The 18,194-nt window shown below is 42.9% G+C and overlaps 1 protein-coding gene and 1 long non-coding RNA gene across 2 annotated transcripts; one reads left to right on the forward strand and one right to left on the reverse strand.

Annotated features, from left to right (window-relative positions):
- The first annotated feature begins 5,386 nt into the window (after nt 1–5,386).
- Nucleotides 5,387–8,971, forward strand: LOC125507919. The gene is made up of 4 exons (XR_007283131.1): nt 5,387–5,690; nt 6,684–6,759; nt 7,133–7,205; nt 7,407–8,971. It is a non-coding gene; the product is annotated as an uncharacterized LOC125507919 (long non-coding RNA).
- Nucleotides 8,972–9,454: 483 nt separating this feature from the next.
- LOC125507918 lies at nt 9,455–12,512 on the reverse strand. Its single transcript, XM_048672447.1, has 8 exons — nt 12,095–12,512; nt 11,347–11,429; nt 11,128–11,254; nt 10,921–11,034; nt 10,649–10,847; nt 10,433–10,478; nt 10,043–10,118; nt 9,455–9,954 (listed from the first exon to the last, which is right to left on the reverse strand). The coding sequence occupies exons 2-8, from the start codon at nt 11,401–11,403 to the stop codon at nt 9,713–9,715; spliced, it is 861 nt and encodes a 286-aa protein (XP_048528404.1). The 5' UTR covers nt 11,404–11,429; nt 12,095–12,512; the 3' UTR covers nt 9,455–9,712.
- Between the last annotated feature and the right edge of the window lie 5,682 nt (nt 12,513–18,194).

The following is an 18,194-nucleotide window of genomic DNA, read 5'->3' on the forward strand; positions in this document are numbered from 1 at the left end:
AAACCAAATGACATCCTCTGTTTGATGGCCCATGGAGATCCTTCCTTCTGGCCTAGCGCGGTTACGCACATATTTCTTTAGGACTCCCATGAACCTCTCAAAGGGGTACATATTGTGTAGAAATACGGGCCCAGAATGACAATCTCGTCAACTAGATGAACTAGGACGTGCGTCATGATATTGAAGAAGGATGGTGGGAACACCAGCTCGAAACTGACAAGACATTGCACCACATCACTCCTTAGCCTTGGTATGATTTCTGGATCGATCACCTTCTGAGAGATTGCATTGAGGAATGCACATAGCTTCACAATGGCTAATCGGACGTTTTCCGGTAGAAGCCCCCTCAATGCAACCGGAAGCAGTTGCGTCATAATCACGTGGCAGTCATGAGACTTTAGGTTCTGAAACTTTTTCTCTGGCATATTTATTATTCCCTTTATATTCGACGAGAAGCCAGTCGGGACCTTCATACTAAGCAGGCATTCAAAGAAGATTTCCTTCTCTTTTTTGGTAAGAGCGTAGCTGGCAGGACATTCATACTGCTTTGGAGGCATGCCGTATTTTTCGTGCAAACGTTGCAGGTCCTCCCGTGCCTCAACTGTATCTTTTGTCTTCCCATACACGCCCAAGAAGCCTAACAAGTTCATGCAAAGGTTCTTCGTCACGTGCATCACGTCGATCGAAGAGCGGACCTCTAGGTCTTTCCAGTAGGGTAGGTCCCAAAATATAGATTTCTTCTTCCACATGGGTGCGTGTCCCTCAGCGTCATTCGGAACAGCTAGTCCGCCGGGACCCTTTCCAAAGATTACGTGTAAATCATTGACCATAGGAAGTACGTGATCACCGGTACGCATGGCGGGCTTCTTCCGGTGATCTGCCTCGCCTTTGAAATGCTTGCCTTTCTTTCGACATTGATGGTTGGTCGGAAGAAATCGATGATGGCCCAGGTACACATTCTTTCTGCATTTGTCCAGGTATATACTTTCGGTGTCAGCTAAACAATGCGTGCATGCGTGGTATCCCTTGTTTGTCTGTCCTGAAAGGTTACTGAGAGCGGGCCAATCATTGATGGTTACAAACAGCAACGCGCACAGGTTAAATTCCTCCTGTTTGTGCTCATCCCACGCACGTACACCGTTTCCATTTCACAGTTGTAAAAGTTCTTCAACTAATGGCCTTAGGTACACATCAATGTCGTTACCGGGTTGCTTAGGGCCTTGGATGAGAACTAGCATCATAATGAACTTCCGCTTCATGCACATCCAAGGAGGAAGGTTATACATACATAGAGTCACGGGTCAGGTGTTGTGATTGCTGCTCTACTCCCCGAAAGGATTAATGCCATCCGTGCTTAAACAAAACCATACGTTCCTTGGGTCACGTGCAAACTCAGCCCAGTACTCTCTCTTGATTTTTCTCCACTGCGACCCATCAGCGGGTGCTCTTAACTTCCCGTCTTTCTTACGGTCCTCATTGTGCATCGCATCAACTTGGCATGCTCTTCGTTTCTGAACAGTCGTTTCAACCGTGGTATTATACGAGCATACCACATCACCTTCGTAGGAACCCTCTTCCTACGGGGCTCGCCGTCAACATCACCAGGGTCATCCCGTCTGATCTTATACCGCAATGCACCGCATACCGGGCATGCATTCAAATCCTCGTACGCACCGCGATAGAGGATGCAGTCATTAGGGCATGCATGTATCTTCTGCACCTCCAATCCTAGAGGGCATACGACCTTCTTTTGTACGTACTGTCGGGCAATTCGTTATCCTTTGGAAGCTTCTTCTTCAATATTTTCAGTAGCTTCTCAAATCCTTTGTCAGGCACAACATTCTTTGCCTTCCACTGCAGCAATTCCAATACGGTGCCGAGCTTTGTGTTGCCATCTTCGCAATTGGGGTACAACCCTTTTTTGTGATCCTCTAACATGCGATCGAACTTCAGCTTCTCCTTTTGACTTTTGCATTGCGTCCTTGCATCGACAATGACCCGGCGGAGATCATCATCATCGGGCACATCGTCTGGTTCCTCTTGATCTTCAGCAGCTTCCCCCGTTGCAGCATCATCGGACACATCGTCTAGTTCCTCTTGATCTTCAGCAGCTCCCCCCGTTGCAGCATCACCGTATTTAGGGGCCACATAGTTGTCATCGTCCTCTTCTTCTTCGTTGTCTTCCATCATAACCCCTATTTCTCCGTGCTTCGTCCAAACATTATAGTGTGGCATGAAACCCTTATAAAGCAGGTGGGTGTGAAGGATTTTTCGGTTAGAGTAAGACTTCGTATTCCAACATATAGGGCATGGACAACACATAAAACCATTCTGCTTGTTTGCCTCAGCCACTTCGAGAAAATTATGCACGCCCTTAATGTACTCGGAGGTGTGTCTGTTACCATACATCCATTGCCGGTTCATCTGCATGCATTATATATAATTATGTGTGTCAAAAGTAAGAAAATCAGACACGTATCTATCTAAAGTAAAAAAATCAGACAAGTATCTATCTAAAGTAAAAAAAATCAGAAAGAAGATAAGAACAAGAGGCTCACCACGGTGGTGTCGGCGACGAGATCGGCGCGGGCAATTGACGGCGGTGAAAACGGGGACGGGGCGTGACGGACCGCTAAATCTAGACAAATCTCGAGAAAAATGGAGCTCCGAGGTCGAGCTTCGAGAGGAGAAAGCTTAACTAGTGTGGCTCGGGCATTTCATCGAACACCTCATGTGTATAGGAGGTGAGCTAGAGCACCCAAATGCACCCCCCTCGCCGGCCAGAAAAAAACAGAGCACTATGGAGTGCTCTGCTGCGGCGATGGGGTATATATAGGCAGCTTATTTGTCCCGGTTCGTGACAGGAACCGGGACTAAAGCCCACCCTTCTCGGTTCTAGGCACGAACCGGTACCAATGGTTGTGGGCCAGGAGCGTGGCCCATTGGTCCCGGTTCGTGCCTAGAGCCGGAACAAATGGATCCAGACGAACCGGGACCAATGCCCACGAGGCCCCGGCCGGCCCCCTGGGCTCATGAACCGGGACTAATGCCCCCATTGGTCTCGGTTCGTGAAGAACCGGGACTAATGGACTGGCCAGACCCGAACCAAAACCCTGTTTTCTACTAGTGGAAATATGTACATTTTTCAAGGGTAGCAAATTTTGTAATAACATGTTTCTATTTTCTATTTTACTATGTACATAGCATCCATGGCTAACTTTGGATGCTACATGTAACGTTCAACAATCGCGTTGCTTTCTGTGAGAAAGGATTGCTTACTCAAAGCATTTAAATTAATTGCTTATGTTACTGCCTCAAGCTATGTTTCAGCATACCCAATGACCCGAAGTCTCAGTGATTAGGCATTATGGGACCCAAAATTATCATAAGTGCTAGAAAGAGAAGTTGCCATCAAGATAAGCATAACCAATTACCAGAGCCACATGTACCCTCGATTGTCAGAGACGGCAACCCTGAAGAGTTTAAATGAGAAGCTGATTATTAGCCATCAACATGATTGGGTAAGTTTTGCTCCTTAGTGCAACATTATTCCAATAGTCACTTTATTACGTGATACATCTAGTCAATCTACCATTTAGGTGGCACCAGCGAGATCCAGCTAAGGTAAGAAACTTCTTTGCGAAATGCCTAGTCAAAGCCTTTGAAACTATGCATTTTGAATTATCCAGACACTAATTAATAATTTAATGTGAGATTGTATGTTTGATGCATTCAGCTTCATTATTCTACTACGTCGCAAGTTCCTAACCATGTCGTTGGAAACTCTATAGGCAGTAGGCTTGTAACGAGTTGAAGCCACTGCCATCAAGCAGCTTCCCGGAGGAATATCTGATCCGTTGGCTCTTTTACAACGATCCAGATATCCAAATGATTATTGCAAAAATACATTAGGTTCCTCATTCAGAAAAGTTGTCCAATTATCATCTGTCCTGTTTGCATGGTCAATTTCAGAAGCTTGAATTCAAGTGCACAAATCAATCTGTGATTTGCCTTTTCTTCTCTATGGGCTGCAACGGCCAGCAAATACTGAGAGAACTTTCTGCCTGTGGTAGTATTATTATACTCTGCGTGTGTACTTAACTTATGCTCTTTTTAATCTGAACACTGTGAAGAGAAGCTACCATCTTTTTATTGTCTATAAAATTGAAATGTGTGTTTCCTTGTGCACACACCATAAATGGAAATGCACTTTCTTATCAAAAGGCATGAATTATGCCTCGTCCTATGAATCTGAATATACATTTAGGGATTTGTGCTTCAATTCTATGAAGAAAGTATAAGGTGAACAACTACTACCGTTTGCTGGTGCCGAGCTGCAGCTAATTACGAAAATTGGTTATGAAAACTGAGCCTCAAATCTGGAAGAAACACATTCGTATACGAAAATAATTGTCCAATTAGTACCTCCTTAGTTATGAAACTTTTCACACAAAAGTGCACAACACTTAGGTAGGCAAAAAACTTGTATACCATCGTCAGGGATGAGCCTAGCGAGGGTGGCAGCTCCTGTCTATCACCGATCGGTCGTCCGACGGCGGGACCCGCCAGTGATAACCACTCTGCAATAGGAAAAAAGGATTATGTCTTAGCCATGGTTAATAACATATTTTTTTTCTTTCTTATGCAATGTAGCATTTCATCTAAACAAGCAATAAAACATGTTGTGCAATGAAGTACTATGTCTTAGTGTTATTTCTAATCATTAATGGTTGTATGCGCAAACAAAAATTATTGGTGATTAGTGCTTCAACTCCAGTAGTTTTTGCCTATGCACGGCCAGTAGCACATGCGTGGCTACTCAAGTTAAACAGATCCAGGTTTTATCACAGTTAGGCGCAAATAAATATCAGTGAGTAAGCCGCATTATCTGTGAGTAAGCCACATTAAATAACATTTTGAAGTAAGGATGGGAGGATAAACTCCTATATAAGTATTGCTTGTTTTTAGAAAATAATCCATCGTTGTCTAGTCCGGTTAGGATATCTGGCTTTCCCTAGACGACCCGGGTTCAAATCTCAACAATAATGGAATGCAGCGCTTTTTTGCCATCGCAATATTTTCACCCATTTTATAATTTTATTATACTATGTTTGGGTGCCATCCCCATATTTTGAAGACATCTGAATATTTATGACTTTACTTTTCTATAGTGTGCTTTTTATTATCTATGCTTTTGGTAACATCTATGCTTCTATGCTATTATTAAAAAAGCAAACATAAACTACCCTAAAACCACACAACCAACTGTACACGGAATAACCAGGACCCTCCGATTAACTCAACTTAAACACATCCTACTGTCTGTATTACGCTAATGATGTATCAACCAGATCATCGACGTCCCAGATCAAATGTTCTGCCCAACAGACGCCGTGGTCTGCCAATCCTCTTCGCGCTCCGCGTCCCCCGCCCGCAACTCGCGGATCTATTCCACCCACCTCCATAGTTCCCCACCCCCTCCCTCCTCTCTTGTGCTCACCACCGCTACAAGACGCCGCCGGGCGACTCGGGGTGCAGCAGACTCGGCCTGCGGGCGCCGGAATCCCTCTCCTTCGTCGAGCGACGGCGGCGCGGGACGCATCGGGACCGACCTGCGTCGGCGGCGGCGGGATCCCTCTCCTCCTCCGAGTAGCGGCGGCAGTGCGGGACGCAGCGGGCGGCGCATAGCGGTAACCTAGCTCCCCCCGTTCAGCCACTCCATCCCCGTGCTCTATTCTCCCCTACCCAGCTAGGATTCTCCTCACCCCCACGCTCCTACCACACTTGATATTGGTGCCCCCGCTTCCTCCTGGGACGATACTGCCCCATGGATCCCGCCGGCGCCTCACTTCCCCCAGCCTCCTCTCCATGTGACCCCACGATGCCGCCGCCTCACTGTCCCCACCGCGCCCCGTGCTGGTTGCAGCCTCCCTAGCCCTCCTCTCCAGTCACCCGTCATCTAAAAGAAGCGACACCGAGAAGAAAATGGTCAAAATCGTTTACCTGCTGATGTGTTCTTTATACGACTTGTTGGTTCAAAATTTTCCAATCCGTTATGTGATTACTACAGCATCACAAAATGTTAGATGTGTTTGTAAGTAAATACCGCGTAAACAGATCCCACACCTATTCACTCCCGGCTCTATCCAAATCCCCACCATGAGCTCCTTCCTCATGTGGATGACCCATGTCGAGTTCTATATAATTGATTGGATAACCCATGTGGAGTTCCGTATAATTGATTTTGCTGTAAAATTTGTCCAGTTCTAACTAATTCATGACGGGAATTTCAATCTCTTGTGTTCCTAATTTTATTACAAGATTAATTACTGGGTCCTATGAATTTTTTTAGTAGAAGATTTGTGAGTATTTTTCGGCATCGGGTCCTATGAATTGATAAATGTTGGAATGTTGAAAAGATTGTCGATACATTGGTTGAAACAAACAGGTTTCTGTTTTTGCCCATTCTGTTGACGCTGACAACTTGATCTGATTACATTTGTGTTTGCATTACCATTCCTCAAACAAACACCTCCCTAAATGCTTTATACTTGGTTTGGTCTTGTTGGGCATGCCAGGTTTCTTTGTTTTGTTAAAGGATATTATTTATTATGTAAGTTTGACCTTTAACAGTTCCTGACGAAAAGTATATATGAGCTCCTAAATGTCTAGAAATTTTGCAGCTCATGTAAATGGATCTCTGTTATAGTGAAGGAACCAGAGGGAAGGATGCTACTGTCTTAGCAGCGGTGTTGATACGTAAGCACTCCACCTATTCTATTTTTTTTGTATCTTTTCACAAGTAACTATCGAACTTGTGTGCTGTCATGCCTCCTAATCTGTCTTCTCCATTGCATCAGCTACAAAAAAAATGAGAAAGAGACTAAAAGGTGCATAGATGAGTAACAGATATGAAAAACACTTGTATACATCATGTCTTGGATAAGAAACATTATGAAAACTTAAATGAAAAATTGTTAGTCAATCTCAAACAGCCGTGACTATCCTGATTTGACGACAGTTATGCGAATTCAGTTGTTGTAGCAGAGTATTGATCTAATGGTCATGAAGTGATGTTTAATTATCAAGATGTGAACTCATTTCTTCTTCTACTGAAATGTTCTTCCGACAGGTCATTATGTGGAGCTTGTGAAGGAAAAAGATAAACCAACAAGCTTAGGCGATCGTCTATTGGCGACAACCTGGTATAGATGACCCACCTATTGTTGATTTTCCAGCTCTCACTTTGTAGGTCTGCAATTGTATCTCCTGTACAAAACAAGAGAGCATTTAAATTTGACACCTACAAATTTGTGGCTTGCTGCATAGGGGATTGCCATATCTATATTCTAATATTCTCTATATATATTTTATTAACGTTCATATCAAATCTTTGTGGTATGTAGGTTCAATAGGTGACAAAACTGATTCTCTCTTACCAGCTATGACTACATGGTCAATATATATACATGTGCAACATCCAAGAAGAGAGATGTCATCGAACTTCTCATTAACTTTTTCCGGCTCTACTCTCTCCTTTACTGTTGAGAGCATATGGAGTGCTATCAATCAATATGAACAGCTTCCTGCCGCCTCTCTTCTTCTGGATTGCTTTGTTTATGAAAATATTCGGTAACTCGATATTTTTCTCTTACTTCATGAGATTATATAATGCTAAGATTTTACTGGTTTCATCTTCTATGTTTGTAGTCATAGCTGAGTTTGTTATTTCTGCGGGAAATGACTAATATGACTTCAGATCCAGCTAAAACACATCATGTTGACATTAATTTTGGAACTTAGAAAATTCTGGAGATGACAAATGTGTCAGTAACCTAAAACACATATTGAAGTATCATTCACCAAGTAGTGCTCAGATGGTAACTTGGTGAGTTATACTGCATATCAGTGCAATCACATTTCTGTACTTTCTCTCCAATAGGGAGGTACGTACAACGATACAAGGCTGTAAATATTAGTAGCACATCTTCTCACATAAGTTACCAAAGCCATGTCCTTCTAATTTTACCCTTATCATGCTTATAGAGCTCGGGAGAGGGGTTGCTAGCTTTGGTAGCTTGATTTTGGTCTGGGGGTAAAGATTTACCATGGGAACTAGGCACAACAATGTTACGTAAATTAGAAAAAAACATGTATCCTTCTATGAACTATATAGTAATTCTGAGCCTGTATGCATATCATTTTTGGGTGTACAGTTTCTGCTATTGTGGATGCTACCAGTTCCAGTTGACAACAATATATTATATCTTTTTTAGGATGTAAATTCGAAACCCGTAATTTGCATTCCTAATCTTTTTAATTATTCTTGTTGTGATGAATAATTTAAGGGTGTCGGTGTTGATATGTGCCATAAAACCCACAGGTTTCCTTTGAGCTCTTTCATTAATGATGTTTGCTCCTCTTTTGTACTTCTAATTATTATGGCAGGAAGTCTCACTACTACACAATTCATGCCTCTGCCAAATATTCTAATCATCTGTATTTTTGAAGTTGTAGATGATTAGATTTTCAGCTAATTTTCTGTTGTAGTATACACATTGTGGCAAGCTAACACTGAAAAGCAGAAATTGGACGCCTCAAGTTCCTGAAGTTTTCATCGCAAAAAAGATAAACTGCTAGACTTAATGAGTGCAGACAATGGAATTCTCGATTTTTATCTGTGCCGTTCAAAAGATGTTGCTTTAGGACATATTTGTAAGCCTTGGAGCTTGTACTTTGGCATGATACCACATTCAAGACCAGAGTTAGTTTTTTTTTAGGGAATGATCAGAAAGTTAGTGAGGATGAGGGAATGTGCTTTTGTTAGAGTTGTTCAGGATGATGGGAGCTGCGGTTTTGGGCCTCCCATATGCTTGTTTGTGCCTGAATATGAGTGTACTTCAAGACGTAATACAAAAATACTTGTTTATGCGATGTAATGTGGATATACATGATCCTATTGGGGTGTGCATACTTAAGGATTTCATGAATGGAATATTGTACTTTTTTGCGGCGAAATGAAACATTGTACTTGTATAATCAATTTACTTCACATGAATATAATTTTATCTGATGCTCCAGATAATTAAAAGTTTACAACTCATTCATGCTATTAGATTTTTGGATGACCAATAATTTGTTACAACAATTAGATGTTTGTCTATGCATTGCAATATGCAATTAGGAAGGTTCGTAAATCTGACGAAAGTATTTTCTGGAAATTTATATGTGATGTTTTTTGCTAGCTCATAAGAACTATAGATGAATGGGATTTTTTTTCTATTATGCTATCGTGCGTTGCACGTGCAAGCTTACTAGTATCAACAAAGGGTGAACACATCCTCTCTTTCTTTCTGCCAATCATATATATATATATATATATATACTGCTAAGAAAAATTGAGAGATGTTCAATGGCCTATGCGGATGCTTAATGCGTACATGGAGCAGCTCAATAGAAGCATGCAAAAATGCAACATTTCCTGAATTAGGAAACCCAATTTGTTACATGGAAATATGTACATCAGGCAACATTTCATCCAACCAAAATATAACTACATACAATTTTTTTGCTTCAGACATGTTGCGACGAAAAATGCTTTCAAGAATATTTTGGGCATGCCGAGTCAGCCCAATGTCGATTCCATGCCGTGACAAAATGGCATGAGCAGGGTAGTAGTTCTTCAGTCATTCACAGGCTACTGGATGCTCCCTCATTCCAGCAGCAGCTGTTCTAACTCATCAAAGGCGTCGGTTTCGTTTTCGTCATGGAATTCTCCAGATTCGTCGTTGTCAACCACCGCCAGTTCATCATGGGGAGATACACCTGTTTTCTGGTAGAACTCTTCCTTCTGGGCATCCCACTCTTTGACGATTTCCTCTACCTTGTCACCCAGCAGTTTGTCATTCTGAAGGATGTGCTTGGCATCTTCCACATCAACAGTTTGGCTTGCCTCTGCCAAGGATAGCGATAGGGTCAATGACAGTCCCAATGCTACAAAAAATCCAAGTAGTATAAGATGATGATGAGAAGAGATAAGCACCTGCAAAGGCTGATTCTTTGGCTTTAGCGTAGTCCATTGACAGTTTCTTGATGCTGTCAAGTTCAAACTCCACTCCCTAGATGCAGATTGATGTGTCAGCAACAGAAGAGAAAATGAATACCATTGATACAAAATAAAAAAGTGATTGCCTCATCCTGATATTGTTTCTTATAGTGATATTGCCAGCACTACACAGCTTAGCAATTCTTTATTCAAACCATTAACTGGAATCGTTGCAGGCTACATCAATCACTAACATTGGCAGAATGAAGGGGGGCAGGCGGTGGAGTGGATAAAATAAATGATAACATCAACCCTAATGGCAATGCACTGGAGTGTGTTAAAAATGAAACTAAAAAGAGGCCATGAATGGAAACAGACTAAACTTACCAAGTCTGTGTGCGTGTAACTCCCTATTTGAGTATTTGCAAACAACCTGGAATATAAAAAAAACATTCAGAATATTAGTAAGTAATCAGTAATGTGTTCCTGTCTGCATACAGAGAATATAGCGAACGCAAAAGCTTACTACCCTGCAAGAAGAACACACAAATGCTAATGATGAAGATCAGACAAGACAAATGGTAAAGAAGAAAATCCACATACTTGTCACAGGCAAATTTCACCCGTTTATTCTGGGATGCATTCATTTCATCAACCTCCTTTGCCTCATTGTCACCAAGCAAATTTATGAACCCAAACAGAAACATGCCTTTGTCCAGCATCCTTTTGACAAGTGCTGGTACAAGAGCAAGCCCATTCTGCTTAGCCTCAATGACAAAGTCTTTGAGTTTCTTGGACTCCTCTGTTGCAATCACATATTCAGGGAATTGATCTTTCCAATAAGCCATAAATCAGTGACTAAAAATATACCTTACCAAGAGACAGATAAATTTTGTAGTGTGGCTTGTATGGTTGGCACTCATAAAGGCAGTAAAGGCAGTAAAGCCCAGGCAACCTCTGAAGTAGAGAACTTTGGGAAGTCATATGGCCTACACAGACAAGAAAAATAAAATACATCACCAGTGCTGTAAGAAAGATTGTTGCAGGTAAAGTGGCAATTTCAAGGAAACCATATAGCCTACCAATACAATGCAAAAAGAGGGATTGCATAAAAACGCCTGAATTCGTCTTGGGTCGGCCTTCAAAGATATAAGAAAACTTCTTGGCCATCCACACTCTCTTGAAATCGGTGAATGACGTACAATTTTCCTGCCAAACAGAAGCACAAGGATGCTGCTTATTTAACATTTATATGAGCATGACACACCTTGACTAACTGCATGACAGAAAAAGGAAATCACCTTGGCATAATCATCTAGTAGCTCATCAATATCCAGCTTGAAAGGAGCAAGATCCATACTTACAGTCGACGGCAAACGTGAACCTGAATCCAGAAAAAAATTGCCCACTTCAACAACAACAACAACAACTGCTCGCTTCAATGAGAAATGTAATACTGAAACGGGCACCATCTATCAGAGAACTCCACGGAGAGAAATAGAAGGCCTAAATGATGCAAGAATGCTTTCTGCAGTTTGCTTGTTCTCCCTTTGATGGGACTTTTGAGCTTGGTTATCCAGTCCTCCTTATCAATTTGGTGACATTGTCCACTTTTTTTTTTGGCATTGCCGTTGCTTTCAAAATGCAGTTAGTACTTTTAACTATCAATTTAACAGGTAGTTAAATGCATCTTTTTTAAGCTGTAACAGCAGCAATTTACTAAAACTAGTAAGCAAGCAATCACCAAACTAAATAGATTGCACTGCACAACAAAGTAAAACCACAATCTGCCCGTGAGTCTAGAATTATCTCTACAAAACTCGGCGATTCTACTAGTTCCGAAAGAAGTGATAACAAAGCATTCATGCTGCAGGACCTGATGAGAAATATAATCATGTGTATAAACTGGTAGCAAATCGACCCTAGTGACCACTGACCAGGGAGACCTCAGGATTTCCTAATGAGTGAATTCAACCAAAGATGCTAAGCTGCTGCCGGAATAGTTAGGGAGGAGAACCTACAGCGCGAAAGAATCGTTCTCGGACTCACCAGAGAAGAAGAAGACGTTGCCGAAGTGGCGTTAGCGAAGAACACGAAATTACGACGGTAGGGGCCTGCTCTTGGACACGGGGCTGCAGAGGGGTGGGGAAGGAGAGGGCCGGAGGCTTCGCGGCGGTAGGATGCAGGGGCGGAGGGGCGTTGGGGCAACGGCCGCCGCGGCGCAGTGAGGAGGGGGCCGCGCGAGCTGGATGCGGGGCGGCCTAGGGTGGATTGGGAGACGCGGCAGGGGAGCTTGATAGGGGGCAGGACGCACTCGAACTCGGCCGCGGCGGCGCCGCCTCCCTCTAGGGCTCGGAACGGCCTGAGCCTGATGCGGATGGCGGGAGCTGCGGAAGAGGCGGCGGCTGCAGGCGTGCGTGCGCCTAGCGAGCCAACAGAAACCTGCGCACCGGTGAGGAGACGGGCGCGCCTACACCACACTCTGCTCCGCAGGGCGTTGCGAAGGGCCCGGCCCAGGTAGGTTCCAGGTAAGCTCATCTTTTCTCCTATTTTTCCCTTTCTTCTTTTTTATTTTTTATTGTATTCTTATTATTTACCAAAATATTGTAAGCACATATATTTACAAACATAAAAACGAATAAAAAACTTAAAATCGTGAATTTTAAATACTGTTAATACAATGTAAAACAATTGTTAGCTTAATTAGAAAATGTTGATAGAATATTAGAAAACGGTTTTTGACTTTTTTTTGAACACAGTACAGAAGCAGACGCCCATAGATACATACACACATACCCTCACCCTACCTCTATGAGCATCTCCGAGAGACTGAGCTAGCATATCATCTTGAGATCTAAAAATGTTCAGGTATTTCAAAAATACATGTGAAATTTATGAAAAATGTTAATCATATACTCCCTTCGTCCCAAAATTAGTGTCTTAAATTTGTACTAGCTCTAGTAAAAAGTTATACTAAGCTTCATACACTTACTTTGGGATGGAGTAGAAAATATGTTAAATGTATATAAAAGAAATGTTTGAAATATATATGAAAAATGTTAATAGCATACAAAAAAAGTTTGTGACATTTCAAAAATGTGCACGTGTTTCAAAAATCATATGTGACATTATAAAAAATATTAATCATGTGTTTGGCAAATGTTAAATGTATATCAAATAAATATTTCTGATGTATATGAAAAATGTACACTGTTTTATGAAAAAATTAGACATCAAACATGCATTTGCAAGAAATGTTCAATCGGCGAAGGTTTTTGGTGACAAGACTTGGAGATATCAGAAGTGAGAATGCTGACATGAGTACACGAAAGTGACGAAGTTGCTTTCTTTGTTACTCTCGTAATGACGTTTCGAAAGAAATCAAGGTTACCGGGTCACAACTCTGATTCTTTTTCCCTTATAGAACCTTCCTGCAAGAAATCAGTGGAAGTGGGTTCGCCCCTACAACTCATCAAATCTGCCTTCTTTTCTGTTCTGCGCTGTACATATTCTCAAGTTATGAGAAAGAATGGATTTGAATACTTAAAGATGTTAATCATGTCTTAAACCATGTTAAATGTACACAAAAATGTTCTTGATGTATACAAAAAAAGTAGGCATCAAAGAAAATTATTAAAAAATTGTGTATTTTAAAAATGTTTACCATGTATATAGAAATAAAGTTTCACATGTACGTGAAAAAGGTACATAGAAGACAGAGGAAACATGATACAAACAAAAAATAGAAAACAAAAGAAATTCAATCGAAAAGACCCTAAAACCGAAGAAAACCCGATGAAAACCATAAAAACACATAAAAAGAAAATAAAAAACTCAAAAAAACTGAGAAAAAGAAATATAAATGAAGAACTCTAAAGAAAATCAATGAAAACCAAACATAGAAACAAAGAAAACTTAACAAAACGAAGAAACCAAGAATAAAAGAAAAACCAAGAATAAAGAAAGAAAACCATTGAAAAACAAAGAAAGCATAAGTTATAACAAAGAAAAAAAGAAAACCCCAAGAAAACTGATGAAAAACAGCGCAAAACAAAACTAATTCAAAAAAGAAAAAGAAAAACAAAGCGAGCTGACCGAACGCAACGGTCGGACGCTGACGAGCGAGCTCTCACGTTCTAGTGGGCTAGCCCATATGGCAATCATTGAGGGAGAGCAGAGCTATCATCTTGCTATAAACGAGATATAGCTCCCGTGCATGAGGAGTGGAGGAACACATCATGAGAGGAGGGCGAGCTTTTTTTCATTTTTGTTGCTGGTGCATGATTAGGCCTGCCTTTCACGCATTGGTGGGCTGGACGCTGAGCCGCTAACCTGAACTAATCAAACATAGGCTAGATATAGTAGAGACATGCATTGTCACCACGATCGATGGTCACAGAGATGAGTACTTTCCACCTTATCAAGATACCACAACAGTTGTATGCGGCATACATTCAAACACATAATTAAACACAGGAAACAATTCAGATTCATGTACCACAACAGACAACAATATATACACCACGTACATGTCAAATAATGAGATAATAACACATGTTTGACTAGATGGGTCAATTCTGGAGCCCGGCTCAATTCAGTTACACAATAGGTCGATTTTGAAACTTGGCAAGGTCGGCACGCAATTTCCCCATGGACAGTTGGTCTCCTTTGAGCACAACTTCCTTGAGCCTTGGAAGATGTTGAAGCCTGCTACGATGTTCCTGACTATAGGTATCAGAGAGCTACAATACCTCAGACTTACATGTCCCTCCTAGCGAAAAATCCAGCGATTTCAGGTCATCTAGGCAATCTAGGTGCAGCATCACTAGGCTCGGAAATGCCCAAACTAAAGTGGACCTCTTCTTCAAACGACTTCGTCCACAGACACATGATGGCCAGGATCGGCAACTTCCCAAGGACCTGTATGGCAGCACTATGGGCCAATATCCTAGAATTGCGCACTTCAGCTTCATGAGATTTCTAAGGCTCTGGAATCTAGATCCATGCAGGCAATCTGACGATTGCCATACAATTTAAGGCTCTGTAGGTTTTCCGGAGGAGTGGGCATGTCATCCAAGTAGCCAGATAATCTAGGCATCCCTTCTGAGCCCACTGACAAGGATTTCAAGCAACTGAGATGAGAAACCGTTGATCTCGTCGCTCTAGATTGTTTCTCTTGTTGATGCCAGTCACTCCTAGCTTCCGCAACCTATTGAGTGTTTTTATGTTCTGAAGAATGGTTGTCCCGCGTGAGATGTTCACAACACCCAGTGTGTGTAGGGCTTTCAATTTTCTCACCCATCTTGGTACTACAACATCATGTGTGTCCAGCTTCATCGCAACAACAGGCACTGCACAAGTCACGGTGGTTGCTGCAGTAAAGATCCAAGTCTGCAAAACAATGTGCATAAAGTACCATCGATGAGATGGTCAAAAGGCATGCATTGATCCTCATCGTCCCTTGCAAGTCCTCTACAACTTGTTCATACGAGATGTCCTTGTGCATGGGTTCCTTACCAACATGAAATGGTTTAGCTTCCGAAGTTTTCTGACCCTAAGTGGAAACTTGACTCTATCACTATACCTCTCAAGTCTAGTTTCTCAAGTTGTTTTAGGTTGCCCAGAGAAAATGGCAGGTGATAAATAGGAGGACATCCTCTTAAAGAAAGGTACTTTAGGTGAAAAAGCTTCATAATGTCGTTAAGGTGATGATCAAACACACACAAGGTGCCCTCCAAGTCCAGCACTCGGAGCAACCTTATCTTAGCTAAGAAGTGGCTTGTCAAAAAGAAGAAAGGGATCAACAAACATAGGAAGTATGAGATGGCGAGAACAACAATGGTGTTGGGAATATGCCCTAGAGGCAATAATAAATTAGTTATTATTATATTTCCTTGTTCATGATAATCGTTTATTATCCATGCTAGAATTGTATTGATAGGAAACTCAGATACATGTGTGGATACATAGACAACACCATGTCCCTAGTAAGCCTCTAGTTGACTAGCTCGTTGATCAATAGATGGTTACGGTTTCCTGACCATGGACATTGGATGTCGTTGATAACGGGATCACATCATTAGGAGAATGATGTGATGGACAAGACCCAATCCTAAGCCTAGCACAAGATCGTGTAGTTCGTATGCTAAAGCTTTTCTAATGTCAAGTATCATTTCCTTAGACCATGAGATTGTGCAACTCCCGGATACCGTAGGAATGCTTTGGGTGTACCAAACGTCACAACGTAACTGGGTGGCTATAAAGGTGCACTACGGGTATCTCCGAAAGTGTCTGTTGGGTTGGCACGAATCAAGACTGGGATTTGTCACTCCGTGTAACGAAGAGGTATCTCTGGGCCCACTCGGTAGGACATCATCATAATGTGCACAATGTGACCAAGGAGTTGATCACGGGATGATGTGTTACAGAATAAGTAAAGAGACTTGCCGGTAACGAGATTGAACAAGGTATTGGGATACCGACGATCGAATCTCGGGCAAGTATCATACCGGTAGACAAAGGGAATTGTATACGAGATTGATTGAATCCTTGACATCATGGTTCATCCGATGAGATCATCGTGGAACATGTGGGAGCCAACATGGGTATCCAGATCCCGCTGTTGGTTATTGACCAGAGAGATGTCTCGGTCATGTCTGCATGATTCCCGAACCTGTAGGGTCTACACACTTAAGGTTCGATGACGCTAGGGTTATTAGGGAAAGTATGTATGCGGTTACTAAATGTTGTTCAGAGTCCCGGATGAGATCCCGGACGTCACGAGGAGTTCCAGAATGGTCCGGAGGTAAAGATTGATATATAGCAAGTGTGGATTTGGCCACCGGAAGTGTTCCGGGCATCACCGGTAATGTATCGGGACCACCGGAAGGGTTCCGGGGGTCCACCGGGAGGTGCCACCAGCCCCGGAGGCTTTCATGGGCCAAGAGTGGGAAGGGACCAGCCCCTAGGTGGGCTGGGGCGCCTCACACCAAGGCCCAAGGCGCCCTCAAGAGGAGAGGGGGCAAACCCTAGGGGCAGATGGGCCCTAAGGCCCAGCCTAGGTGCGCCCCCTCTCTCTCCCCCTTGGCCGCCACCCAGATGGGATCTGGGGGCTGCCGCCACCCCTAGGGAGGGAACCCTAGGTGGGGGCGCAGCCCCTCCCCTCCCCCTATATATAGTGGAGGTTTGGGGGCTGCCGAACACACGAGTTTCTCTCTCCCAAGGCGCAGCCCTACCCCTCTCCCTCCTCGTCTCTCGTAGTGCTTGGCGAAGCCCTGCAGGAGTACCGCGCTCCTCCACCACCACCACGCCGTTGTGCTGCTGCTGGACGGAGTCTTCCCCAACCTCTCCCTCTCTCCTTGCTGGATCAAGGCATGGGAGACGTCACCGGGCTGTACGTGTGTTGAACGCGGAGGCGCCGTGATTCGGCGCTTAGATCGGAATCGACCGCGATCTGAATCGCCACGAGTACGACTACCTCATCCGCGTTCTTGCAACGCTTCCGCTTAGAGATCTACAAGGGTATGTAGATGCACTCCTCTTCCCTTCGTTGCTAGATTACTCCATAGATTGATCTTGGTGATGCGTAGAAAATTTTAAATTTCTGCTACGATCCCCAACAGTGGTATCAGAGCCAGGTTTATGCGTAGTTTCTATGCACGAGTAGAACACAAGTTGTTGTGGGCGTCGATTTTGTCAATTTACTTGCCGTTACTAGTCTTATCTTGATTCGACGGCATCGTGGGATGAAGCGGCCCGGACCGACCTTACACGTACTCTTACGTGAGACAGGTTCCACCGACTGACATGCACTAGTTGCATAAGGTGGCTAGCGGGTGTCTGTCTCTCCCACTTTAGTTGGATCGGATTCGATGAAAAGGGTCCTTATGAAGGGTAAATAGAAATTGGCATATCACGTTGTGGTTTTGGCGTAGGTAAGAAACGTTCTTGCTAAGAAACCTATAGCAGCCACGTAAAATTTGCAACAACAATTAGAGGACGTCTAACTTGTTTTTGCAGCATATGCCGTGTGATGTGATATGGCCAAAAGGATGTGATGAATGATATATGTGATGTATGCGATTGATCATGTTCTTGTAATAGGAATCATGACTTGCATGTCGATGAGTATGAAAACCGGGCAGGAGCC

This window comes from Triticum urartu, chromosome 5, assembly GCF_003073215.2.
Source record: "Triticum urartu cultivar G1812 chromosome 5, Tu2.1, whole genome shotgun sequence".
In the NCBI taxonomy this organism is placed as follows: Eukaryota; Viridiplantae; Streptophyta; class Magnoliopsida; order Poales; family Poaceae; genus Triticum; species Triticum urartu.

Bases quoted from the DNA above. Each gene is read 5' to 3' on its own strand.
- LOC125507918 (XM_048672447.1), bottom strand. From the start codon at position 11,403: ATGGATCTTGCTCCTTTCAAGCTGGATATTGATGAGCTACTAGATGAT. The intron at 10,848-10,920 runs GTAAGGTATATT...TGATTGCAACAG, and splicing joins CAAAATTTATCTGTCTCTTG to AGGAGTCCAAGAAACTCAAA. The intron at 10,479-10,648 runs GTATGTGGATTT...TTTATATTCCAG, and splicing joins GTGAAATTTGCCTGTGACAA to GTTGTTTGCAAATACTCAAA.